The 26,344-nt window shown below is 35.1% G+C and overlaps 5 protein-coding genes and 1 pseudogene across 8 annotated transcripts; 4 read left to right on the top strand and 2 right to left on the bottom strand.

The window, feature by feature from the left end:
• Positions 1 to 1,874: 1,874 nt before the first annotated feature.
• Positions 1,875 to 4,057, bottom strand: LOC118041664 (uncharacterized). The gene is made up of 2 exons (XM_035049132.2): positions 3,832 to 4,057; positions 1,875 to 2,221 (listed from the first exon to the last, which is right to left on the bottom strand). The coding sequence occupies exons 1-2, from the start codon at positions 3,958 to 3,960 to the stop codon at positions 2,150 to 2,152; spliced, it is 201 nt and encodes a 66-aa protein (XP_034905023.1). The 5' UTR covers positions 3,961 to 4,057; the 3' UTR covers positions 1,875 to 2,149.
• Positions 4,058 to 7,833: 3,776 nt separating this feature from the next.
• On the top strand, positions 7,834 to 8,683 carry LOC118041665 (kiwellin-1). The gene has a single exon (XM_035049134.2). It carries the CDS (start codon positions 8,058 to 8,060, stop codon positions 8,613 to 8,615), a length of 558 nt encoding a protein of 185 aa, XP_034905025.1. The 5' UTR covers positions 7,834 to 8,057; the 3' UTR covers positions 8,616 to 8,683.
• An 850-nt stretch (positions 8,684 to 9,533) lies between these two features.
• LOC118041666 (uncharacterized) lies at positions 9,534 to 11,688 on the top strand. 3 transcript variants are annotated; one of them, XM_073404217.1, is made up of 4 exons: positions 9,534 to 9,839; positions 9,888 to 10,198; positions 10,675 to 10,729; positions 11,190 to 11,688. In XM_073404217.1, the coding sequence occupies exons 1-4, from the start codon at positions 9,539 to 9,541 to the stop codon at positions 11,513 to 11,515; spliced, it is 993 nt and encodes a 330-aa protein (XP_073260318.1). In that variant the 5' UTR covers positions 9,534 to 9,538; the 3' UTR covers positions 11,516 to 11,688. The 3 variants fall into 3 exon arrangements, with proteins under 3 accessions (XP_073260318.1, XP_073260317.1, XP_034905026.1); XM_073404216.1 differs by having other exon boundaries at positions 9,534 to 10,010; positions 10,041 to 10,198; XM_035049135.2 differs by having other exon boundaries at positions 9,534 to 10,198.
• A 131-nt stretch (positions 11,689 to 11,819) lies between these two features.
• Positions 11,820 to 13,675, top strand: LOC118041668 (probable UDP-glucosyl transferase 73B6; annotated as a pseudogene).
• Positions 13,676 to 13,822: 147 nt separating this feature from the next.
• LOC118041667 (serine/threonine-protein kinase BSK3) lies at positions 13,823 to 19,486 on the bottom strand. The gene is made up of 10 exons (XM_035049136.2): positions 18,386 to 19,486; positions 18,074 to 18,294; positions 17,384 to 17,519; positions 17,041 to 17,174; positions 16,847 to 16,952; positions 16,079 to 16,164; positions 15,695 to 15,883; positions 15,156 to 15,308; positions 14,806 to 14,919; positions 13,823 to 14,601 (listed from the first exon to the last, which is right to left on the bottom strand). The coding sequence occupies exons 1-10, from the start codon at positions 18,465 to 18,467 to the stop codon at positions 14,347 to 14,349; spliced, it is 1,476 nt and encodes a 491-aa protein (XP_034905027.1). The 5' UTR covers positions 18,468 to 19,486; the 3' UTR covers positions 13,823 to 14,346.
• A 180-nt stretch (positions 19,487 to 19,666) lies between these two features.
• LOC118041669 (uncharacterized) lies at positions 19,667 to 23,291 on the top strand. Of its 2 annotated transcripts, none has more exons than XM_035049137.2 (4): positions 19,667 to 19,982; positions 20,066 to 20,127; positions 20,235 to 20,364; positions 21,884 to 22,455. In XM_035049137.2, the coding sequence occupies exons 1-3, from the start codon at positions 19,925 to 19,927 to the stop codon at positions 20,361 to 20,363; spliced, it is 249 nt and encodes an 82-aa protein (XP_034905028.1). In that variant the 5' UTR covers positions 19,667 to 19,924; the 3' UTR covers position 20,364; positions 21,884 to 22,455. The 2 variants fall into 2 exon arrangements, with proteins under 2 accessions (XP_034905028.1, XP_034905029.1); XM_035049138.2 differs by lacking the exon at positions 21,884 to 22,455 and adding an exon at positions 22,914 to 23,291 and having other exon boundaries at positions 19,762 to 19,982.
• The last annotated feature ends 3,053 nt before the right edge of the window (positions 23,292 to 26,344 follow it).

Raw genomic sequence — 26,344 nt, 5'->3', positions numbered from 1 at the left:
ATTCCACTTCTATTCCAATAGTTTTTAATTTTCCAAACTACTCCCTACCTTTGAAGAAGTTTCAATTTTGCTCTTTACAACATATATTATATATTTTATCTTTAATTTTCTTTTCCAATCCCCACAAATGTCAGAAATAAGTAAAGAATATTTGTAACTTTGCCATTATCGTACGATGAAGCCGTCTGCCATGATGCAAAGGGAGTGCTCGTAACATGGCATGCATTGTTTTGTTTTTCCTCGGGGCTGAAATGTGTTGAAGCATCAGCAAGATAGTAAGAGGGTGTTTGGAAGTGTGGTAGTTATTGTTTTTCAAATAATTTTTCATGCTGAAAAGCATGCTAATAATGTTTTTTTATTTTTTAAAAATTATTTTTGATATCATCACATCAAAACGATCTAAAAAGTACAACCGCATTAAATTATGTGTTTTTTTTCTTCTTCCAATTCATTAATTCCCACTTCTTTATGAACAAAAGGTAAAATAAAAGGAATTTTTACTTGTGAGGAAAAACATTTTTTTTATTGGAGTAATATTTTCATGGTTTTAATCAACACGGCATTAAAATATTTTCATAAAATTCATTAATCATTAGCAAATTACTTAAAGATAAAGATAAATAAGCTTTTTTCCATCTCAATTTTACAATTAAACAACCAAAATACAACTGGAATTAAAACATTTAAAATTAGAGTTAAAGGGTAATTTTATATTTTTATAATTTTTTTTATATAATTATTATATCAAATGAAAGCCAATTTGATATTTAATTAGATAAAGAAAAACAGAACGCACGGTAAAAGAATCAAAATATTCTTAGAAGAAAAAAAAAAACCTTTTCATATTTGACTAGATAAAAACAAATAATAAAAAAAAACACATTTTGAAAAAACCAAAATAATCTTAGAAGCTAAAAAAATAAAATTAGTCTCAAAGGTTTTTTTTTTTAATCTGTCAGGATAAATTGAAAGTTGCAACTTTCAGTTTTAACTCACACTCTGAACTTTTTTCTTCTCATCTGGGGAGAATTGGACTTTTTGGACCATTTTCCACTAGTAACCCAAGCCTGTTCAGTCCACTAAGTGACTGCCAAAAAGAGTAAAAAGTCCGGGGAAGAAGGAAAAGATAAATTCAAGAAAGCCTATGGCATTCATGTGGCCCCTACAGAGCACACTTTCTACATTCACCAGTAAAGATTGTAGGTTTTGATGTCTTGTTTGGTGAGCATTATTAGAATGCCACAAGGATTCATTCCAGTTTTGTTTTTCTGGCATCAGAGATGAACAGCATTCCTTCCAGTTTTGCATAACTTTCGCAACACTGGCGGTGGTATCAATGGCTTGGCTTGTTAGAGATTAATTATATATACAGCAATATCTAATTTCCTTTTTATGCTCTCACCACTTTCTCTTCTCGTATATACCCCGAAAGTGTACCAGAGAAAAGAAGAAAGCGAGGAAAATAATTAAAAAAAAAAACCCTCCACCAACGAGCCATCATCACTTTGGTTAGGAGAAAGAACAAAACGAGAACACAAGCCAGGGACTCTGGTTCCAGTCCCTCCCGGGAAAAGAGTCTGGGGTAACGAAAAAAGGAAATCCTGTATTGATAATCATTGACCATCCATTTTATGGATAGCCAGGGTCACCATCAAGCCACTCTCACAGAGTGGTGGTTCCCAGGCATGAACACTGAACAGCCGAGTATATGCTCTATTTTTCTGCCTTTAATCCGATATCAAAAAAATTGGTCACCAGATGACCATGAGGACCATCAACATCATCCAAACACTTTTGGCCACCTATACATGTTCAGCCACAATGATATTCCAAAATCTAAATTTGAACAAACCAAGCAGGGAGAATAGCGTGTCTTATGAAAGAGTGAAAAGGCAAAAGATGGACTTCAGCGTCCACTTAAATTATGTGGCTACAGAAAGCATCTTAAGTACTGAGTTTGGCAAACTGTACAGATATAAAGAAAGTTTCTAGCAAAGCTAAAAAGGAGCTTGGTCTCATGATACCTCTATTTGACAATGGCCATAAGAAACTTAGCCTAGAACCATCATGGTGCCATGCAAAATTGTGTCCTGTATCCTTGTTAATGCTCTTTAGCACTGCTAGAGCTCACCTTCTCCATTCGACTACCTCAGGGCTCTTTCCCTGATCCAAAGATGAACTCTTTCACAGAACTTTGTGCTGATAATATGGCCCTTTTGATCTGCCATTGCAGAAGGATATCAATAGTAAAAAACACCAAAAATGTTAGAACATTCAAGAAAATAAAACACTATAATAAGGCAGGCAGATAGTTGACATCACATGAAAATTACCTTGAGCAACAGTTTGCTACCTTATCACAAACACGAGGCAAAGAAACAACAGTGCAAAACTCACAATTCATACTCATAATGCCATATCCACAAACAAAGTATATTACACAACAAGGCTCATAATTCTTACTCCTAATGTTACATTCACAAACAAAATGAATAGAAGGTGGACAGAAATTAAAACCCGTACTAAAAGAATTCTGAGAAGTGAACAGAATGTCCCCTTACAGCAAAAGGTAACTAAACTAAGAAGGCAGCTAAACCTGCTACCTTAATTGAGAGAAACTTAAAAGAGATGGCATCTACAGCATTAGCATCGTTCATCTTCGCACAACTTCCCACCTGAAGAACACATGTTATGGAATTCTCTATCTAACCACAATATTCTATCTAAAGATTCTCATGTCCAAGGTTCCTTATAAACAGTTAAGAAAGCAATGTATTCTTTAGGAGTTGGGAGTTTGTATCCAAGGTTCCTTATAAACTGTCAAGAACTCCCAACTTCAAGGTGAATTTAAAGTGAGAACTCCTAATAAACTATCATAGTTGAGGAGTTGCGTCTCATGTCCAAGGTTCCTTATAAACTGTCAAGAACTTCTTATAAATTGTTGAGCAAACTGGGGATGATGCTTGTTTATAGACCTCTCAATGGGGAATATTATTCAACCTGATGAAGAGCCATGACCATCTCTTTGAAAACCAAATCATCCAGTTTTGGTTAGAACCAGTTGTTGCTGCAGCTTTTAGACTGCTGTTGTTGCTGCCTATGTTTGACTATATTAGGTTTTGGTATTCGAGTTCTTCAACTCACTTAATAAGTTGGGCATGGAAGATATCCACACACCAACTTGAGGGGGAGTGTTGGAAAGGATTGTCATTTAATTCACGACAATGTACAAGACGGTTCAGTTGCAACATGTCACTCACTTCATCAAACATGCTTGCGGATGCCTTCACCAAGCCATTTGGAAAAGAAACTTTCTCAACTATGATATGCAAGTTGGGAGTTCTCGACATTCACTCTCCGACAATATTTAGAAAGACTAAATTGTTTTGAATTAGGATATCTCTGAGGGGGAGGTGTGTAAGATTTTGAATTAAGACTCTAGTCATAATATTGAAAGACTACACATCTCGTTGTAGCCTACCATAATTATTTTCATCGGGATGATCTCTGTGGGGGAGGTTGCAAAATTTAATTAAGACTCTAGCTCTTATAGCATGTAAAATTAAGGATGGAGTAAAGAAAAAAATACAAACAAAGGATTTAATACAATCGTCAATTTTATGATAAAAAACATGAAGAAATTTCCATGAACAGTTTCAATATTTAAAACCCCAAAGAACCCACGAATTAAATCCCCAAATAAACCCTCCACGATCCCTTATCAACCATTTGGTTACTGATGATAATCAAGAAAGAATCAAACATTTCTTATCAAGAAACGACAAAAACACAACAAGAAACGAAAAGGAATAAAAAAAAGTAGTGACTTACGGGTTCTACAGCATTGGGTTGAGGACCATAGTCAGCAGTTAAGAGGAAATAAGAAGCAACAGCAGTGGCTACCATTGTTGTCCTCCTCACTATCTTGTCTGTTCGAGGATTCATCGCCTTGTATATCATAAGTATATTACTACTCGCTGCTTTGATTTTAGATTATCTTACCGAACAAAGAAGTTCATAAATTAAACGAAAAGGTACCTGCCTGCCCGGATTTTGTTTTTTTGCAAAACATTGCAATTGAACTTTCTAGGATGTTTTCATGAAGGCTCAAATCGGCTCAATTACAGTAGAGGCCAGCCCATTCGTTTTTCGAATTGGGCCTTTTATTTTCAACTCGGAAAGTAAGAGGGCTTGCTAGTTGTTCATTTCATGTATAAACCCGACACGCTGATGACCCGTACGATGCTGTGGGTTAATATTTTTTGTATAAAAAATATCAAAAAAAATTAAGATTTAAAAGTATTAGGTTTTTTTACAAAGTTATACCTAAAAGTCTTGGATTTGACTGCAACACATAATCTAAGAGTAATATTTATAATATTAATAATAACATTAAATTTGCATGACTCAAGTTTAAGTGGGTCTGACTGTAATTCCAGACCCAATAGTCTTGGATGTAAGTATGGTTGCAAAGTCATGTCATAAAAGTGTGATAATTAAATAGATTAATTAAAAAGAAAAAAAAACAACAAAAAAAAAAAACTAATGAAGAAAAAAAATATATATGAATTAACTGGGTTAACCCTTTAAATCAGGTTAACCCGTCAAATCTTGAAATCGTGTCGTGAAAGTTTAATAACTAAATAGAAAAAAAAATTGACAGGATGACCCAGAATTAACTGGGATGACCCATCAAACCAAGTTAACTCGTCAAACCCGGGATCCGTCTCATTAAAATTTGATAACTAAATAGAAAAAAATTGAATATTAACAAACTAAATTAAACAAAAAAAATTAATTAAAAACAAAAACAAAAAGGCATCAGCCTTTTCACTATGGACTGCAATGTACAGTTCACAATCAAAGGTATAAAAACAGCAAAAAGACAAAAAGAAAAAAAAACTAAAGGCATCAACCGATAACTAAATAGAAAAAAAATTAATATTGATGAACTAAATTAAAAAATATATATATTAAATAAAAAGAACAAATAAAAGAACAAATAACTTGTAAAAAGAAAAAAAACTAATAAAGAAAAAGGAAAAAAAATCTAAATTAACTGGGTTAACTCGTCAAAGTTGAGATCCATATCCTGAAAGTCTAATAACTAAATAGAAAAAAAATTTAATACCACCAAAATAAATAAATAAAATTATTTAAAAAAAAAAAAGACATCAGCCTTTTCACCGTGGAATGCACTGTGCAGTCCATAGTGAAATGCATAAAAAGAAGAAAAAAAAGGCATCAGCCTTTTAATTGTGGATTGCATACAATATTAAAAGATGAAATCAAAAGAACAAAACTAATGAGGAAAAAAAAATATGAATCAATTGGGTTAACTCGTCAAATCAGGTTAACCCGTCAAACCTGAGAGTCGTATCATGAAAGTGTGATAACTAAATAAAAAAAATATTTAATATTAATGAACTAAATTAAACAAAAATGATTAATTAAAAAGGAAAAAGCAAAGAAAATAAAAACCTACATGAAGAAAAAGAAAAACAATCTGAATAACTTAGTTAACCTATCAAACCTATGATTTGTGTTATAAAAGTCTGATAATTAAATAGAAAAAATCTAATATTAAGAAACTAAATTAAAAAAAAAAACTAAAGGCATCAGCTTTTTCATTGTGGACTCCATTGTGCAGTCCACAATAGAAGGCCTAAAAAGAAACAGAAAAAAAAATAAAGGCATACATAATGGGTTAATGTTTTTTTTTCCTTGCATAAAAAATATAAAAAAATACTAAGATCTAAGAGTGTTAGGTTTTTCTGCAGAGATATACCCAAGAGTCTTGGGTCTAGCTGCAACGTTTCACCTAAGAGTAATATTTATAATATTAATAATAATATTAAACTTGCATGACTCAAGTTTAAGTAAGTCTGGCTGCAACATTGAAACCAAGAGCCTTGGATGTGGGTCTGGCTGTAAGGTCGTGTTATAAAAATGTGATAATTAAATAGATTAATTAAAAAAAACAAAGAAAAAAAAACAATAGAAAAAAAAACTAATGAAGAAAAAGAAAAAAACTGAATTAATTGGGTTAACCCTTCAAACCAGGTTAACTCGTCAAATATGGAATTCACGTCATAAAAGTTTGATAACTAAATAGAAAAAATAATGACGGGTTAACCCAGAATTAACTGGGTTAACCCGTCAAGCCAATGATACGTGTCATGAAAGTCTGATAATTAAATAGAAAGAAATTTAACATTAACAAACTAAACTAAACGAAAAAAAAACTAATTAAAAAGAAAAAAGCAAAAAAAAATAATATTTTAGATTAACTTGTCAAATCCAGGATTTGTGTCATGAAATTATGATAAATAAATAAAAAAAATTAATATTAACAAACTAAATTAAACAAAAAAATCATGAAAAGAAAAAAACAGAAAAACCCATAAAGTTATAAAAAAACGAATAAATAAATAAATAAAAACATGAATAAATAAATAAAAACATAAAAAAAAACAAAAAAAATATAGCTCAGTATTTCACCGTGAACTGCACTGTGCAGTGCACAGTGAAACACGGAGCAATTTTAGTATATGTTATAATAGATGCAATCTAGTTTTTCATAATATTAAGAAAATAAAAATATTTTTATTTCCTTTAAATTAATGGAAATTTATGTTTTACAAATAAATACAATCTAGTTTTTCTTATATTTAATATTAAAAAAATAAAAATATTTTTATTTCCTTTATATTTTTTTTGTATTTTCCATTGTTATTGCTCGAAAATGAAACTCATATTTTTAGGAGGAGGTTCAAATGCTAAAGATTTAAAGCTATAATGATATATATGCGCATATCATGAATTCCCTAAACAATTGTTTTTAATATATATATATATATATATATATATATATATATATATATATATATATATATATATATATATATATAGCTGCAGCCATCCCTTCAAAAAGCAATCAATCACATCAACTCACAAACAACACCTCTCAATGCCCAGTAGTTGGTGCGTCCTAACGCAAAACTGTAACAAACAAAACTTGAAGTTTTGATTAAGCTGCAGGTGCAGAGAAAAAAGCCAGTGAGGGCCTCAAATCACGCGAGAAGAAAGGATAGAATAAGGAGATTATAACAAAAAATACTATTTGAATCCACCGTAGATTCACTCACATGTTACAGTATTTTCCTGAGTCCTTTTAGTTTTTTTTTTTTTTAATTTCAACAGCCAATAAAAGCTTCTACAAAAACAAACACACATGAAATTTTTGTAGATGTAGCACCAAAAACTTGAGCACGCTGGGAAACAAGTTACTAACCAAACTCTGCTACCATTCCCGAATTGTGAAGTGCTATCACCTCATCTTTGTTCACTGCTAAATTTGTCAATGGAGAGCATCTCCACTCTAAATTTGTTAAATTCAGATGCATTTCTGTTTCAGCGCTCAATACCCTTGTCCTATCTCCAGCAGCTCCGGGAATGGGCCAAAGCTATGTTAAGCGGACGGATTTTGCTTTCACTGTAATGGCCTAATTTGATTTTGAGAAGAAGAGGACCAGAAACTCACTGTAATACACATTGTACAAGCTAACAATCTTCTGTTTCTGCATTCCTCACAGGCTAAATTGTCACTGTCACTGGGCTTCTGTGCACAGAGGAATCAACAATCGATACAAAATTATGGCTCGTATGAACGCCGTGATAAGAAGGGCATTCTGACCGTATCACATTTCATAAAAAAGCTACTAAATTGTCTTAATTTATCGTTATATAAGGATAGGCAGGGATTCAAACTCTTCAGACCAAATCATCGCTGAACAAAAGGAGCAAATAGAAGATGGCCTAATTTGATTTTGAAAAGAAGAGGAACAGAAACTCACTGTATTACACATTGTACAAGCTAAGAATCTTCTGTTATGGGCATGATGACTTTAAAGTTATGGCTCGTATGCATGCCGTGATGAGAAGGGCATTCTGACCGTATCACATTTCATAAAAAAGCTACAAAATTGTCCTAATTTGTCGTTATATAAGGATAGGCAGGGATTCAAACTCTTCAGACCAAATCATCGCTGAAGAAGATGAAGAATCAAGTTGCTCTCCTTTTCTGCTTTCTTTTTCTTGTTGCATTTTGTTTAACCATTCAGGCTCAGACTTGCAAGCCCAGTGGGAGCATAGAAGGGAGAAAGCCTCCTCCAAACCAATGCAATCAAGAGAACGACTCTGATTGTTGCGCAGATGGCAAGTTTTACCCCATTTTCAAGTGTTCGCCGGGAGTGACCAGCAGCACAAAAGCAACCTTGACATTGAACAGCTTTCAGAAGGGCGGAGACGGTGGTGCGCCCTCAGAATGCGACAGCCACTACCACTCGGATGACACACCTGTGGTGGCGCTTTCAACTGGATGGTATAACAACGGGAATAGATGCTTAAACTCCATAAATATCCATGGAAATGGAAAGAGTGTCAAGGCCATGGTAGTGGATGAGTGTGACTCTACAATGGGATGTGATTCTGACCACGATTACCAGCCTCCTTGTGCCAACAACATCGTTGACGCCTCGAAAGCAGTTTGGAAAGCTTTAGGAGTGCCCGAAAGCGACTGGGGAGAAATGGATATTTACTGGTCTGATGCTTGATTCACCATGTAATTAAATACTCTTTTTTATTGCGTAATTCATTATCATCAACTTCATTCTCGTTTTCATCAATATCTCGGCGTCCTCTTTATTGAATTACCCCTTTATAATTTAAAAAATTATATTTAATTAACTAAAATAAAAAAATATAAGTGTTCAATCAATCAAATCAATGACAAAAAAGCTCTCATAAGGAATTTATGAAAACACAATACCAAATAATATATTGGATTTCATTTTTTTTCAAATATGTTTTCCAACATTTTAAATCCTACCATATCAGTCATGTATAAAATGCAAGGATGGGTGAATGAATGGATTCATAGGGGAAAAAACAGTTGAATTTGACCTTGATAACTAATTCAAAATCTGAAATGTAGTAAACAAAAACAAGGAAATAAAAATGTTATCTAACAAATTAATTTTTATATTTTTTTAATGCATTAAAATAATATATATTTTTTAAAAATTTTATTTTTGATATTATTATATAAAAATATAAAAAATTTAATTTTTTTAAAAAGAACAGCGAAAAGTAACTAATAAATTTTGGCATTTAACCCAAAAGAACTCATTTTTGTTTTTATTTTTTAAAATAATTTCTAATTTCAAGAAAAACGAAACAGATTATTAAAAAAAACAAAAAAAAAAATTAAATGACAATGATTATCGTTTTTTTTTTCCTTAAAAAAAAAAAGAATCCAAACAAGCAAGCTTTTCAAGTTATGTTTGACCGGTTCAGATTGAAGCCACGTAAACGTGTCAGTGTCTCTCAACCATGTCGTGTCTTATCGGACCAAAACCTGCAACCAAACATTTCTCTCAGTTAGTTCAGTAGTCAGCAAAGCAATCATCTAATCTTTATTAGTTCAAACTCAGAATTAATTCCAAAATCAACTTGCAGAACACACTGCATCAAATCAATGGAAGAACCACAACCAGTCCACGACCACGACCACGACCCACCAATCCCCCAAAACCCACCCGTTCAAAACACAGATCCGAACCCAAACCCAGACCCACCTATCATTGCCCCATCTGACCCTCCAGTCGAACCAGCACCTGCACCAGCACCAGCACCAGCACCAGCACCAGCACCTGCACCTGCACCTTCACCTGCACCTTCACCAGCACCAGCACCAGCACCGCCACCGCCTCCAGCTGCACCAGCACCAGCACCAGCACCGCCTCCAGCAGCACCAGCACCAGCACCGCCACCACCGCCTCCAGCAGCACCAGCACCAGCACCAGCACCAGCACCGCCAACACCGCCTCCAGCGGCACAAGCACCAGCACCGCCACCCGCAGCACCAGCACCAGCACCGCCACCACCGCCTCCAGCGGCACAAGCACCAGCACCGCCACCCGCAGCACCAGCACCAGCACCGCCACCGCCTCCCGCAGCACCAGCACCAGCACCGCCACCGCCTCCAGCAGCACCAATACCACCACCACAACCACCACCTCCTTCTGTCCCTTCTGAAAGCAAGAAGAGACCACTTGACAATTGTGGCCCAGTTCAAGAATGCAGCTACTTCAAGATGCGTGCTGTTGTCAAAGATATCAGACCCCATGTTCTTGAGGTACATTTTTAGACACTCATCATTAAATTTCAAGTCTTGGGTTTTAATTTAGGCTTGAATTCATTTTGTTCTTTTGTTATTAAACTTTTCTTTTTGGTAATTTTGGATCTGATCGTGCTTTTCATTTCTAAGTTCCATTGTTCACTGCTTGAAGTATGACCTTGAAATATAATTTTCACTGCTTGCAAGCCCTCGGTGGAGTGTTCTTGTAATAATTCCTTATATTTGCCTGCTTGGTCAGATTTTGAGTCCTGTTCTATTAATTTTGTTTGAGATTACGAAAACCTTGTCTGAGAGTGTTAAGTGACACAGAATACACCGGTGAATGGTTTCTTTGTATCATTTGGAGAGTTACAGTGAATTGCAGTTGGTGACTACATGTCTCCATTTGTTAGTGCATCGATCATTAAGTTAATTATGCATGAAATGTTGATGTTAAGATGGGATGGGTTTAAACTTCTTCTGTTTTGTTGAAGATGCTTCGAACAGTGGACTTCCGGAGTTGCAAGGGAGCTGAGGAACTTCAAGAAAGTAAGTTCGTCAATTTGCACTTTTGTATCATCGAATGTATGCATCGTTGACCTTGTACAATAGTTGAATGAAAATGTGATCTTTTTTTCATTCATCAATTTACCTCATGTGTAATGATTGCTAATAGCTGTATAAGACTTGGAATTTACATGCTGTATTTAAGTCTGTGCTGTTGTTGTTCACGGATGCTTCGCAATGACAACATTTGCAGTCTTTTCTATCTGAAACTCTCTCTTAAGCTTCTCTGCATTTCTTATGGAAAGAGTCATTTTAGCATGATTTGATGGAAAATTGGTAAGGTTTTGATCCTATTAGGACATTTATCGTCTCTTGTGTGCTAGTCAGAAAACAATTAGATTAATCATTTGCAATAATCCAGATCGCTCTTTGATGGTAGATGTAGCAATTTGCATGTTGGCTCATAAGACATGCTTTTGACCATGTAACTTGTGCTTCGCAGAGCTGAAGCTGCTTATGGAATTATACAAGCAGATGACAGCAGAAAAGGCCACTATAACCAAGTGGAAAATTACACCAAATTCCAGTGAAAGTGGGTTGGGACTAAAGCCCCAGGAGCAGCTCCAAGAGACAGCAGATCAGTCGCAGCCAGGCCAGGTTTTTGCAAAACCATCTGAAAAGCAGCAAGCTGAACACGGTGAGAATCAAGGGACGCATATTGTTGGAGGATCAGCTTTTGGCTGGAACTTTATCACCTTTACTGGCAGCAAGCCAATCTACTATGGAAGAACGAAGGAATTATTCCGAGCTGCTCGAGTGACTTTGTAGGCTAGTCCTCCCCACTCACCCAAACTGTTAGTTGAAAGGGAAGTATGTATCTATAAGAATATGTAGAGCCTCACCCATGATCATAAGGGGATCCTGTGAATGATTTAGAAGTTGTTATGCGTATAACTTTTGTTTGATATATCATATGATTCATGAGATGAGCTTTATACTAACCTATGATTGAGGGGTAAATTATAAATTAGCCCCTCTAGTTTTAAGAAATAAATTAAATAATCCTTTTGTTCATTTCATGTTCTTTTCCATTTTTTTCTTTTTAAGAAATAGAGAGAGGAAAAAAAAAGTTAACATTGGTCAATGAACTAATTAATCTTTAAAATTAGAAGAACTATTTAATTTATTTGACTAAACTAAAGAGGCTATTTATGAGGTATTAGGAGGGCGATCCAACCATGTTTTTTAAAATTTTTGATTTTTTTAGTGAAATTAATTTTTTAATATTTTTAAATTATTTTAATGTCTTGATGCTAAAAATAAATTTTAAAAAAATAAAAATATATATTATTTTAATATATTTTTAAATAAAAATAATAATTTGATATGCCATATCTCACCGACTAATCGAGGGGGGAAATCCATTTTTCAGACATAATATAAATCCCCATCCCCACCCACTTCACTTCTTCTCATAGGAGTCCAGAGTACTAGCTCGGTCAGTTTTAAGTCTATACTTCCATCAGGAGCTTCCCATCATCCATGGATGGCCAAAAAAACCACCAGCTTCACATTGTCTTGTTGCTATTTATGGCTCAAGGTCATACAATTCCAATCATAGACAAGGCCAAAGTCTTCTCTATACAAGGAGGCGCAAGGACAAGCATAATCACAACCCTGGTCAACGCAACTCATGTCTCCAAGCTGTTGGAGAGAACGAAGAAACTTGATATTCTAACAATCAAATTCCCTTGTGTGGAGGTTGGATTGCCTTAAGGATGTGAATCTTTAGACATAGCTGAATCTTCTGAAATGAAGCAGAAATTCTTCAAGGCCAAAGGCCCCCAGCCATGCTTGCTGACCCTCTTGAACGGCTCCTGAACAGGTAGTCCCCCTTGCTTAGTTTCAGACTGGTTCTTCCCATGGTCAACTGATGTTGCATCTAATTGTGGAATTCCAAGATTCGTTTTCCAAGAAACACGTTTGTTCTCTTCATGTGCTATAGAACGTGGGAGATTGTATGGGCCTCACAAGATGGTATCATCTGACACAGATCCTTTTTGTCATTCCAAATTCTCCAAGCGAGATCAAATTGACAAGACAACAACAGCCAGATTATGTTAAACGAGAAACTCATGATTTATCAAAGATGTATATAGATATGAAAGAATCAGAGATAAAGAGCAATGGAGTTCTTGTCAACAGCTTCTATGAGCTTTAGTCAGGTTATGCTGATCATTTCAGGAAGGTTTTAGGAAGAAAAGCATGGCATAGAGGCCCCTTTTGGTTTTGGAACTGTGACCCTCAGAACAAGAGATAGAGGTAAAGAAGCCTCCATCGACGAACATGAGTGTTTGAAATGGCCCAGTTCAGAGAAAACAAATTCAGTTGTTTATTTATGCTTTGGAAGTATAGCCAACTTTGCTGCTTCACAACTTCTGTAAATCGCAACAGGTCTTGCAGTGTCCGGGCAGCAATTCATATGGGTGGTGAAGAAGAATAAAGAAGACGACAAGGAAGATTGATTGCCTAATCATAAGAGGATGGGATTCGTGATTCACTGTGGATGGAATTCCACACTCGAAGCAATAATTGCTGGAGTACCAATGGTAACATGGCCTGTTTCTGCGGAGCAGTTTTATAATGAAAAGTTGGTGACTGGGACATTAAACATTGGAGTAAGGATTGGTGTCCAGGTGGGGGCTGCATTGGTTGGTGATCGTGTGAAGAAAGATGCCATAGAGAAGGCCATCATGGAAGATAAAGAAGCAGAGGAATTGAGAAGCAGAGCAAGGAAGCTAGGAGATATGGCGAAGAGCGCTGTTGAAGAAGGTGGGTCTTCTCATTCTGATTTCAACGCTTTCATTGAAGAATTGAAGAGCAAGAATTCCATTAAACCCTCAAGAACCCCTGTTGTGGAACAAAAATAAAATCTGTTTCTTCTCTCCATCTCATTCTCGTCCCTTGTATCTTAGAAATCCAAAGCCATCCCTAAAGCTCACGTCAGATGAGATACTCCCCAGAATTGGATGCGAACTTCCGGAGTTCATGCTTAGCAAATCTATGTCTATTTCTTTCTGTGAAGTTTCAAGATGTGAAACACAATATGAAGTAAGAAATGCCAATGTGAGCAACTGAAATTTTAATGCCTCAAACAATCAACATCATTTAGCAAGAAATTGCCAGGGACTAGATGTATCTTTACACAAATTACAATCTTGTCAGTGTTTTTTTCCATCTCATCAACATCTTTTCTCCTCAAAATCATCAACTTCTTTTCTCCTCAAAATAAATAACTTTTTTCCCCTGTTTATAATGGAAGTGGCAGGACAAATTTTGGAATCATACTACTTACATAATGGAGCAAACCACACAAAGAATGAAAGAACTTGCATACCTACAAGAAAGAAATGCCAAAGCCTACCCAAAAAACATATTTTGAGACACCTCAACTCCCAAGATATCGTCATGAAAAATTCATCAGAAAAAAGAGTTGCTTTCTTTGACAGCAATATGGAGTTGACTAAAGCTTTCACTGCCCTGATGTCCATGGAAGTAAAGATCCCATAATCAATGCCACATGGTTATCTTCATAAATATAACACCACAATAAGATAGGGTTGAGGAGATTCATCAGCCACCAGAAAGCATTTTACGCTTCACTTTTGTCCAGAGTCCGCATTCTTCTTGGCTTCAAGATTTGTACCCTCCTTAAGTGCTGCATGTGCTTCATTTTCCATTCCAAGTGTAGCAAGAGCAACAGCCTGAAGATAAGATGCCACGTGCCATACAGGGGAAATGACTTGGGCTTGCATTGCATCACTTAGACCTTCCTGAGGCATGTCACTCATGAGATAGGACAGACTCCGCCGTGCAAAAACAGTTGGGGAAACCATAGTTCCCACATCAATGAACTGCAAGTCATAGAAGAAAATCCATCAAATAAAATATGTAGACTTGCCGTTAAAACAAATGGGAAAAAAAAATAATCTAAAATCAGGTAGCTTGGTATGATAAGGAAATTGTATTATTAACTGAGAAGAGCATAAATTAATGTAAAAGTAATTCCTGACATAATTCATGAACAAAAACTGACAACTTTGAAATGAGGAGAAAACCTGAGTGTAACACTCAATTGCAACTCTAAAGTCCTTCTGCTTGAAAGAAGCATCACCCTTTTTCTTTGTATTTAAAGTTTCCTGCATTTCATCTGTCCACATCTGGAATGAGAGCTGCAGCATAATGTAGGAAAAATATTCAGGATACAATCTTATCTGGGTTCCTGGCATGTCAGAGAACATGCGAGCAGAATGAACCAGTGAGCAATTGCAATTTATGCTGTACTTCGGTAAAGAATAATTGCTTGAAATATGAGTATAACAAGAATCAATAAGCCTGGAGTGATAAGTATACGGTAAATGATATGGTTAAACATCTGCTATTTGAGCTTTAATAGGAAATAGAGAACCTCATTTGCCACTCCTTGATCATCTTTATATCCAACATTGTCCAGGATCTCATGTATGGCTGTCAGGTCCTTTCTTGAGCAAGCCTCGCCAAATGGTGACAAAGGAGAGGATGAGGCACTATGTGGGATTCCCATCAAGATATGAGAAGGAACCTGCACAGGGAAGGAAATGGAAACATAGAAACTAATAAATACTTGCTTCAACTTTCAAGTTTGGTTACAAGCAGTCCCTGATGGTTTAAGCGAATGGACAAATCAACACATGAACATAATACAAATTCCACTGCCATTTCGGGAATTCATATATTTATAGTCATCCACAACCAAATTTTCATTTTTTACAGCAAGTTTTCTGTATAGAAATCAGTCCAAAGAAAATTACCCTCTAAAATTCCTAAAAAGTCTTCATCCAACAGAAGGGTCTAGACTCAAAAAGTTTTCACTACATGATGAAATTATAACATAGGCAATCTGCAGGCACCAAAACAAGGAGTTGACAAGAAGTATAGAAGATATGACTGATAAATGAATAAACATACATCAGTTTCCTTCTGAAGAGGAGTCAAAGCTGCAACTAAGAATTTCAGACTTGGTCGTTCTCGGAGTTCATACTGCAAACATCGAGATGCCAAGCGTACTAACTCAGTCCCGTCATCATTGGAAAACTGCCCTTCCAAGCAAGAATCTGTCAACATCTGAAGATTTCTATCCCGTATCAAGTCAAGGGCCTGGAACAATTTACATTGAGGTTAGATTCACTGGACAAGCTTCTGTAACAAGAATTTGTAAGCATGGGAGGAAAATACATGGTATTTTTTTTCTTTTCGTTACAAGGATTAATTTGTAGGTGGATCCATAATTTCAATCAACAGATCCATATGATAACTAACTAGTAAATTTAAATTTGAATGATAAGCACTTACATGGCTTGGGGGGATATGCTTTCCACTGAGGTGGTCAAGCAAAAGAGTGCCAAAGCTATATATTACACTCTCTGGAGTTACTCTCCCTGAAACAAAGACAAGGGATATAAGCAAGTCTTGGATTAACTTATAATCCGAGTAAATAATACTAATGCCCAACCCATTGCAGGGCATCATGCAAGAACACAATCAAACAGGCATGCTGACCTAAAATTAGCACCACTACAAGATATTATGCAGAAAAGTACAATTTAGTCCAAATTCTCTAGTCTGGGATTGCAGGTGCCGTTAATAGATATCATCACAATCTCATCATACTCTATACATTCCAAGAAAAGCATGCCTGCGAAGGAATTCATCAAGATACCACACATCTCTCAAAACTTTAGTAAACTGCAATATACCAGATAATATTTTATGAACGTCAATATGTAGATCTAAATTCTGAAAACCTTTTTTGGCAGGTCAGAAGAACAGTAATGTAATGCAGCATAATTTTGTTTTTCAGCATGAACACATTAAACATTCCAAATAAAGTATATGGGAACTACTGATATGTGGTGCTTCAAGAATATTGATATATAACACCTAAAGCAGGTCAGTTGGCAAGGCCCTTCACAGGTGGTAATGTAAAGTGGTCTCAAGACTCTCAACATTAGATTTAATTACATAAATCTATCGGCTGGTCATGGATCTCCTGATTTCAATTTCAGGAAATCACAAAATCAAAGCAGCTAATATATGGTATTGTTTACAAGAATTACGTACCAGTTCTCAAATACTCTGGAGGAGTAAAAGCTAGATTCGTACTATAACTTTTTCCATCCCTGCTGTTTTTCATGAGGCCAAAGCTTGATAGTTTTGGATTACCATCCTGCATAATTCTAACATGTAAACAAAGAATGCAGCTAGAATCCAACAAGGAAAAGGTTTCAGGGAAATGGAGAAAGAGAAGTACCTACCTCATCAAACAAAATTCTATAGGCATTAAGGTCATGGTAAAGGGCACGCCCTTTACTTGTGCAGTATTCTAGAGCTTCTGCAAGATGTAGAACAACTCTTAATCTCATCGCCCATTTTATAGGTTGTGTTTCCCCTGATTCAAGAGAGAATTGGATTGTTTAAATCCCGTATAATCAAACTTGTAGAAAGACTGTCATTCAGTTTTTACAATAGAAACAAAATTGGTACTAGTATACCATATTAAAGATGGAAATTTCAATCAAATGTCCAAAAATATTATCACAAATATGCAACCAAAATTGTAGCCTGAATCCTTGTCCATAGATGGGAAATAAGCCTTACAATGGAAAAGGTGTTTAGCAAGTGTCTCATTGGGCATAAATTCTGCTACAAGCAGCCTCTCATCACCTTCACAACAGCAACCAAGCAAATTTACCAATCTATTGTTCCGTAGCTGGCCAACAGATCTTGCTTCCTCCTATTATTGTAACAGAAAATTGTCTTCAAGTTAAGACCACGGTAAACTCAAACCATGGTATTTCTTCAAGCAAGTCTTTATGAACTCAATGGGGATACATAAGCAGATTTTGACATTGCACATCAGATATACAAGGTTTGTTTCATGAATAGATGACCTCAAATTGAACAAAGATACGGCATCAGTTGGCTTATTGCTGACTGAAGGAAGGATGTAAAGTAAAGGGTAAGCATCATGCACCAAAACAAATGGGAATTCCTTTCAGAGAAAGAGAAGGGAGGGGGTCGATCCTAGTCATACTAATCCCCATTGAAGGTAGTCCATGCCTCTTAGTATAATTCAAAACCATGGTACTATACTGAATGAAAGCAAAACAATCACTGAGGATGAACACCAGACAACATAAATTTGTAACAGCTGCTCGAAGAAAGTGTATGTACAGACAGATTTGATGCCAATTTGTTAATGTTTTATAAAGGGCACACTACAAACTGAAATCAAAACTGCAAACATATAATTCAAGTACATCAGCAGATGGGATAGAAGTTAGGCACCAAAAATTGTCGAGCATCAGGCCAAGCCATTCTATTGAATCGTTTAACAGCAATCCTTCTCTGATTTTCCAGCTTCCCTTTATAAACAACGTTAGGAGCCTTCTCCCCATGCTCAGACACGATATTTTCTACTGCAAAACCAGATGTTGCATTTTTCAGCTGCTCAAATGTGAATTCACGGAATGTAGGCAAGTCATTAACCTCACTCTTCTCTTCATTTCCTAGAACAAGACAAAAACCAAGACACAACAGTTACGACCCATCAAAAAATAAACTCTCTTTTCCGAAAAAAAACCAAAGTTTTTGACCCACCAACACTGGGAACTTCAACAACAGCTGCCTTGAACTGTGAATCTAAGCAACAGGGTGTAAGCTTAGTGCACTGACTCCCCATCTCTCAATAATCACAAATCAAAGCTTATTACAAATACGGTCCCCTCACCAACTCTCTCTATATCTCCCTCAAAAACCAAAACTTTAATTTACTGCCCCCTTTTAATACAATCCTGCTATACACAAGTAAAACAACCAACCCAGTAGCTGAAACTAAACCCAGATCATAAAATAACCAAACTTGACAGATCTAATCAAATATTAGTACAGAAAGATTCAAACTTTTCAAGTTAGGTCAACCACACTTAAGCTATATAACTGCAAGAGCTTAACAGCAACTCGAACTATATATATTCGCACACCCTTTTTTGTTTTAGTTACAAATCAAAGCTCAAAGATTCAAGATCTCTAGTAAAGAAATAAATTAATAAACCCAAATAAAAAAAGGGGGGTTTGATAGAAACAAGATCAAATGGACCAAAGATTTGATGAACAACCAAAGAAAGATAAAAACTGAAGATTTTTTGAAACCAAGATCAGATCAGATCAAATTCGTATAATGTCGTATGAAAATATGGCGAGTATTTGTTTGAGTAACTTATTAAAATATAAGTCAATTATAACCGACAAGGATAGAATCTCGCATATTATTTTAATAAATATTTTCATGTAGCAGACAAGTGACTATTATTATTATTGGAACAAAATAATTAGTTTTTGCAAGCTGTTTTTGTGACTTTTTTTTGGGGGGGTGGAGATTGGACTAGAAAGAACTGGTCTTTGTTCAAAGAATGGAACAGTTTCAAGAGGTCCAAAAGAAAACATGTCATCATTTCTCTTGCTCCCTCCCGCCGTAATCATTTCCATTTTTTGCCACCTTAATTATGATTTGTTGGGCTAACAGCGCCGTTTCCCTCCTTTGACTGCACCTTTTTACACCCTTTTTTTTTTTCTTATCAAGGACAGGCACGAGGCGAGCATCTGTTCCTAAGGAGTTAATCACCATTTTAATCAAACCTAATTCAATCTGGCAAGTTGACATGAAAACTAGAGGGCTCAAAGCCCGGTTCCTGTTTTAGTGTTGAAAATCTACCATCTTGTCTAAATCTTTAAACTTATCAATGGCTATGAAGCTTTAAGATTCATCAAGATCGTTCTGTGTTGCTGTAACCTATCCTCCGAATTTGAAAACAGGGGTGGTGATCTTAGACAGACCCCATGGATGTCTTACTCTGAGAAAAAAAATAAAAAATACTTGCGAGGTGGGGTCGGTTCGGTTTAACTTCACCAGCAAAGAAATCGGTTCGATTTGTTCTGTTTGCAGAAGATAAATGGAATTATGGAAGTCGGCTGGGACCAAAAATCGAAATAAATAAAGTTTTAAGGGGGGAGAAATATGACCATATTAAACACGAAGGACTAAAGAGTAAAACAAAACCAACTTTCGTTTCGCCGATTAAATCAAAACTTTATAGTTCTAGGGTTAGGGTTTATCTTTCCCTCGGCGTTCCGTACAAAATGTCGAAGAAGAACGATTTGGCTCGTAGAAAGAGGCAACACGAATTCGAGATTAAACGTAATTTTTCCTTTCCGTTCTCTCAATCTCTCCATTTATATATCTTTTTGCTTCTTATTGATTCCTTTTTTTGGTAATATTAGGAGAGAAAGAACAGAAAGAAAAGCAAAAGAAGAAGCTTCAAGCAAAGAAAAACAAGATGAAAGTAAGCTTATTTCTTTTTTGTTTATGTAATTTCTTTGCTTGTAATTAACATATTTGAATTAGAATTAAGGTTTTTAGTTTAATTTTTGGGGGCATTTTTGTGTTTAGGTTGATGGTAAAGACAAGAAAAACAAGAAAGGTGGAAGTGGGTTTCAAGTAGGGAAAAGAAAGGTGAAGACCAAATTGAGCGCATTGGCGAAAGCTAAAGCTGATCAGGCAATGGAAGTTGATAAATGAGGTTCATGTTTATATCTTCTTTTTTTCTTTTCTTTTTCTCATGTTGAAATGCTAGTGAATTGTAGTAGTATATTGGGTGCTGAATTTGCAGCTTCGTCTTTTGTAATTCAGATATAGGGAACTTTATGTTTCGTGTTATTTTTACGAAATCTCGTGTTTGTTTTGATAAATTTGCATCTCGAAGATAAGCAAGGTAAATTTTGGATTTTTCACAGTATATTGTTGTTATGCACTTGTGACTATACCATAGGTTAAGAGGGTGTTGAGCAATATATGTTATGAGGTGAAAATTGTTAATGCTTTCCTTGCCATTCACCCATGATATTTTGCTTTAAGAGGAGGGATAGTATGCTTCCGACCAATTGAATGAAAATTTTGACTATAGAATTAGATTTTAAGATAGGTGGATTAAGTTATTAGATTGTTTCTGATCTTTATGTCTGAATGCAAGTGAGGAATCCTAAAAGCTCAGATTCTGGGGCTTTTAGGAATTTGTTTGAAACTGTATGGTTGGTATGAGGATTGGTGCATTGTTGCTATCATTGGTTTTGCATATCCTGTCATTGGAATTAGAATGGTATTATTTTAATCATTCTTTCTCAAGAGAGTCTGTGTCAATCCGCTGCCTCAGCTAAATAAGGTGCACAGAGATTTTATGAAAACTTTTAAGGATTTTCCTCTGTGCAAAGTCAATCATGGAAGCTAAATATAGATTCATCTTTCTAGCAAGAGTTTCTGTCAGAACTTTTGCTGTGATGTGTGATACGGCTAACGAGAATTGGTATGAGTTCTGTGAGATAGTTAGCACTGACTTCTGGTAAATTGGTTAATTATTCTATTTTGAAGCTCCTAACTGACAAACAAAGTTTGAGAGCCTGATAAATAGAAGGGAAGTGGCATCAGTTTTAGCTGCTGCAACCATAGTTTATTGAGCAAAAAGATTGGGAGTTTTTGTGGGCGGAAGTCTATTGTGCTTATGCTTTTCCTGTGGGTATCTCCCTATTGATTGACTTGTTTTCATGGTTTCTTCTTCAATGAAACGTTTTTATTGAAAATCTCTTCATCAGGGAGGATCTTTGTATCATAGAGGACCTTCATGGTATTATAGAGTTTGTGCATGTCTAGCAAACATTTTTGTTTCTCTGGTTTCAATGAGATTATGAGTTTTGCATGGTTCAAAGAAGTCATGGTGAATCGAGTCATTGTGTTCCCCATTGTTCTGAATGGAGATTAGAAGGGATAAACGAAGCAGCGGCAGACCCTGGCATGGAGCTGACTGGCATGATGAACTTGCCAGGGCTCGCTTACTTTGAAGGCTGTCTTCCTTCGAACCCCTTGGGGCTCTTGTGTCTGTGAGAATATACTTAGGATAGTGTTAAGGCCCATGTCGGCCTCCAGTCGACCAAAAGAAAAAAAGACAGCAGCATCACGGCTCTTTTAGGCTGTTTTTAGCAAATCCTTGAAATATCGTACAGTACATGAAATCTTTATAATCAAACATTCCCTTCGGCTTTCTGCAGCCTTATCATCCCTCACCGCATGCCTCTTGAAGAAGCATAGAGCATGCATGACCTTCTGCTCAACTGAAAGAATTCGAAACCATAAGATATCAAATCAGACACCCTGACATCGTGCAAGAACTGCATGGGGATTGAATTGATACTGAGCTTGAACAATCAAGTACCAGCTGCAATTCATCTTCATTGATGGCGCATGCTGCTACCTTTCATGAGTTCCTGAGCCTTAAAAGATGTGGCGTGCCCATACCCGGGCCGGGCCGGTCTATAAAGTTGTACAGTTCAAACCCTAGGCCTGAGAAGATGAGAAAAAGAGAGAGGAAGATTCCTTTGTTTCTGTGATCAAAACAGTCGTTTTCGTATGCGTGATTGTCATTTTCACGGGTTCATCCGCTTCAGAGCAACGTTAGATGTCTGTGGTTTACATTTATGCAAATGGTAGATTTTATAGCTGGGGACCGTTACATGTCAAAATCCGAAACTCTAATAAACGACTTCACTTATCCACACGAGAAAGTCTTTGATTTTTATTTTTTTTGAGAAGATATGATTCTCTTCTGTTTTTTTTTTTTTTTTTCCAGAAAAACAGAATAAATTCGGATAAAAATCTAGTTTTTCTCTTTCTGATTCATATATTTTAATTTTACTTTTACACTTAAAAAGGCAGACCCACCCAGAATCCCTTATTTTAGCATCGATGTTCCTCCTATCGTCCATTGTATTTAATAATTGTTTATGGTTCGAACAGTGACTTCACAGCTTATTCTAGGGAAAGGGAAAAGGCAAGGATAGGCAAAGGGAACAAATAGAGTTTCGTGGTCAAAACAACACTTGTTTTATTCTTAGAAACGCAGTTACATTTCAACAAATATAGGTTGAGGGTTGATCCACCAACCAACATAATCTTTGCTTTTCAACTCCTGCATCCTTTTCTCTTTTCCCCCCTCGTATTCACTCTCCACTTTAAGAAATTGGATGTCGATGAACGGCATTTTCCTTTTTTCCGATTCACTGATGTCCCTTTTTATTGCAGTAACAATCATCTTCAATTTACATCACCGGCCTCCCCTTTTCAGTGACTGTAACTCCACCAGGTTTGAAATCTTGTGCATGTTCCCATTGCCTTGCGTTTCATGAGTGCCACTTATTTGCAAACCAGGCTGGCCAGGTCAAACATCGGTGCAGTATGTGTCTGGATGCTCGACATGGAGGCCTACAGTAGAATAGCTCTCAGCTTTTTGCAGTTGCAGGGTGGATTTTGCTGGTGGAAGTCTTGGTACTCGGTCAATTTCTTCTATATTAATGTTTCAGCTAAATTTTTCTTTGAATCCCTTTTGATGGAACCTGTTTTCAGGCAGCGATGTGTATACTTTGATAGTGATAATTACATATCTCGGCATCTTTTACTCTACTCCTAAACCTAAAGGTCAAAATACTCATCAGCACCAAAAGCCATGTCTCATTGCTCAACTAATTTTCAGCAAGTAGGAAAGATTATGTCACAAGAGACTCTAGATTTGGTCATCCATCTCCTGTAAACCATTTTTTTCCTTTGGATGTAGGGATAATCCAAGAGTGTATTCTAATGTAAGCATGGAAGCAATCATAATCAATTAGCTGATTCTATGGAAGTAATCATAATCAATTAGCTGATTAAGTACTATCTAGAGATCTTGAGAGAGGAGGTCAAACTCAAGACTGGTATAAAAAACCCATCTTGGTAGGCCAGTGATGATCACCAGAGACTCACTCCCGGTAGCCCCCTGCAGTCCCACTTTGTTCAAAGGTGGAAGCATGTTGGGTGGTCATAACTTTTATCAAGAGTCCATTTTATGTGAGGTCAACATCAATAAAAGCATTGGTTTTGAATCTTTTGATGATGAAAAATTGATGTGTTCAAAGGGTAAAACCACAACCATATCCATAATCTCCTTGTCAAGGTTTTTTTTTTTTTTTTTTTTTTTTTTCTTGCAACTATTTCCACAATCTTCCTGTCAAGGTTTTTTTTCCTTGATCAACCAATCATTCACAATAGTTTCTTCCCATAATTGCATGGCTCCTCAATATATCATCGTGATTCTGCAGTTTCTTATTGGCCTGAATGGAAACCCTTTACTTCTTCTATACAACCCAATACATTTTCACTGTGAGAATTTTGAAGAGCACAATTCCATGATATGAAGCACATGATTTTAGAGAAATTCATATTTCTATATAAAATTTTGGATTCCATAAAAAAAAAAAAAAAAAAAAAAACCCATCTAAGAGTTTGTGACAACGGGGCTCGGATTTTTACAATTTTTATTTTATTTTTATTTCTAGCATTAAATAGTTTTATTTATTTGATAAATTAGGATTTAAAATATGAAACAAAACATGAATTTCAACATGAAATCTGGAAGCTATTTATATAATCTGATACTCGTAGTCATTTTAATATAATAGTTTAAATTATTAAGTAAAGTGATTAGATATAATTTATATAATTTTTTAATATATTTTTAATTGAAATCTTTTTAAGCTTAAATCATAACTTTTTGATTATTTATCATGTTAAATAATCTTTTTAATTTAATTAAATATAATCTTAAAATATAATTTATATAATTTTTTAATATATATATATATATATATATATATATATATATATATATATATATATAGAACAAGATAGTTTCTGCTTGGCTTCGTTCTCAAGTACCAACAAAGATCCCCAGCTAATAAAAAATTGCAAAGAGAATTCTAAGCTCCAGTCCTTTAATGTTCTTGATTCCATGCATGGCCCAGAAAATAAATCCCACAGCCTCGTACCTTAATCTATTAAAATAAATCCGACAGAAAATTATTTCAATATAATATCAGCTTTCCCTTGTTTGCATCCTGCATGGACAAGAATGCAAGCAATTTAGTAATCTGTCAAGTGCAAAATTATCTTGGTTTTTTAATCAAGTCAACCTTGACCTGCTAACAAATATTATTTTTTTTTAACCGGAAAAAAGAATTATTTAGGAAATCTAGGAGAACTTGCTCGGAAACTGTTCTCGACAAAAAGCCTAGCCCTGTAGCTATCATGGTTACAGAATCAACCTATTTCAATCTCAAATTCCATTTTTTAAGTTTCAACATTACACCTTTTCATAATTTAATTTAAGTAAAAAAAAAACTCATCCAAAAATACAAAATCTATATATTTTTAACTTCAATATTTTAAAACAATTCAAAAATATTTTTAAAAATACATTTTTAAAAAAAAATCAAGATTTTATGAAATTTTGATTAGACCGCTATTCAAATAAAAGGTGTCTGGGAACACCGTACAAACCACGTTCCACCAAAAAAATTTAAAAAAAAAATGTTAAAATTAATTTTTTTATATATTTTGAATCATTTTCATGTAATAATCTCAAAAATAATTAAAAAAAAATAAAAAAATTATTTTGATATATTTCAACATGAAAAATACTTTAAAAAACAACCACATTGCCAAATATATTATAGCTTTTTTTAATTGAATGGATTCGTAACTAAATAATAATATTCTTGAATATTAATATCCTAATAAAACCTTGAAATTAATAACAATTCTGTATGTCGTTGACAACTTATGCGTGAAGGCACAACATCTTCATCGAAAATTCGAAGTAGCCTCTTTTTTTATTTTTTATTTTTTGCTTCTATATGAAGAAAAAATACCATTGAGTGAAAGAAGTAGTAAAATCATATTTACTGATAATTAAATTAAATTAGATTAGATTGATGCTTTATTATGAACTGATGGGTGACTGTGGATTAGGTACGTGCTATGTGGGGTGGGGTTATCAGCACACCTCATTTAGATATTTTGGATATGGGCGACGACGGAGCTCAATTAGTGGTAACAGAGAAAAGTCACGTGCAAACAAAGCTTACGCTCTTGCTTCTGGTCCCATACCTATTTATGTGAGCTCAAGCACTCTACTCGATTCACTGGCGCGTAGACTACACCACCACAGTCGATGTTTGACATCATGCAGAGAAATTAAACGTGAGTCATCATTAGCATGGTGGGTAGTCAACCAATGCTTCAAATTAAAAAAATAATAATAATAATTGCTTTTTTTATGCATATTAAATCTACTGTTTCAGAATTTGGAGTCTCGTGAAGTTAATGTATAAAGAATACAAGGATTTTTAGAATTTTGACATAATTTTTATTTTAATTCTATAAATTTCGAAGGTACTTGTATGTATCTTTCTATTTTAAAGCTTGTTTTATATAAAATATATATTCTAAAAATTATTTATTATTCCACAACTATTTTTAGTTTAGTTAATGTTTATCTCATTTAGTTTCATCTCCACACAACTCAATCCAAACCGAGTTCTTTTGAGGATTTATCAGCAATCTCCAGAGCCAAACCTGGGTTTAAGGTTATGTATTATATATATATATATATATATATATATATATATATATATATATAT

This window comes from Populus alba, chromosome 14 (genome assembly GCF_005239225.2).
Source record: "Populus alba chromosome 14, ASM523922v2, whole genome shotgun sequence".
NCBI classification, from domain to species: Eukaryota; Viridiplantae; Streptophyta; class Magnoliopsida; order Malpighiales; family Salicaceae; genus Populus; species Populus alba.
Note: the sequence above shows the minus strand (reverse complement) of the source record. Positions and strands in the feature narration are given on the sequence as shown.

Coding starts and splice junctions, on each gene's coding strand:
- LOC118041664 (XM_035049132.2), bottom strand. CDS start 3,960: ATGATATACAAGGCGATGAATCCTCGAACAGACAAGATAGTGAGGAGG. Junction 2,222..3,831: donor AACCCAATGCTGTAGAACCC/GTAAGTCACTAC, acceptor CTGCAATGGCAG/ATCAAAAGGGCCATATTATC.
- LOC118041665 (XM_035049134.2), top strand. CDS start 8,058: ATGAAGAATCAAGTTGCTCTCCTTTTCTGCTTTCTTTTTCTTGTTGCA.
- LOC118041666 (XM_035049135.2), top strand. CDS start 9,539: ATGGAAGAACCACAACCAGTCCACGACCACGACCACGACCCACCAATC. Junction 10,199..10,674: donor TCAGACCCCATGTTCTTGAG/GTACATTTTTAG, acceptor GTTTTGTTGAAG/ATGCTTCGAACAGTGGACTT. Junction 10,730..11,189: donor AGCTGAGGAACTTCAAGAAA/GTAAGTTCGTCA, acceptor TGTGCTTCGCAG/AGCTGAAGCTGCTTATGGAA.
- LOC118041667 (XM_035049136.2), bottom strand. CDS start 18,467: ATGGGGAGTCAGTGCACTAAGCTTACACCCTGTTGCTTAGATTCACAG. Junction 18,295..18,385: donor TGTTGAAGTTCCCAGTGTTG/GTGGGTCAAAAA, acceptor GTCTTGTTCTAG/GAAATGAAGAGAAGAGTGAG. Junction 17,175..17,383: donor TGCTAAACACCTTTTCCATT/GTAAGGCTTATT, acceptor CTCTTGAATCAG/GGGAAACACAACCTATAAAA.
- LOC118041669 (XM_035049138.2), top strand. CDS start 19,925: ATGTCGAAGAAGAACGATTTGGCTCGTAGAAAGAGGCAACACGAATTC. Junction 19,983..20,065: donor ACACGAATTCGAGATTAAAC/GTAATTTTTCCT, acceptor TGGTAATATTAG/GAGAGAAAGAACAGAAAGAA. Junction 20,128..20,234: donor CAAAGAAAAACAAGATGAAA/GTAAGCTTATTT, acceptor TTTTGTGTTTAG/GTTGATGGTAAAGACAAGAA.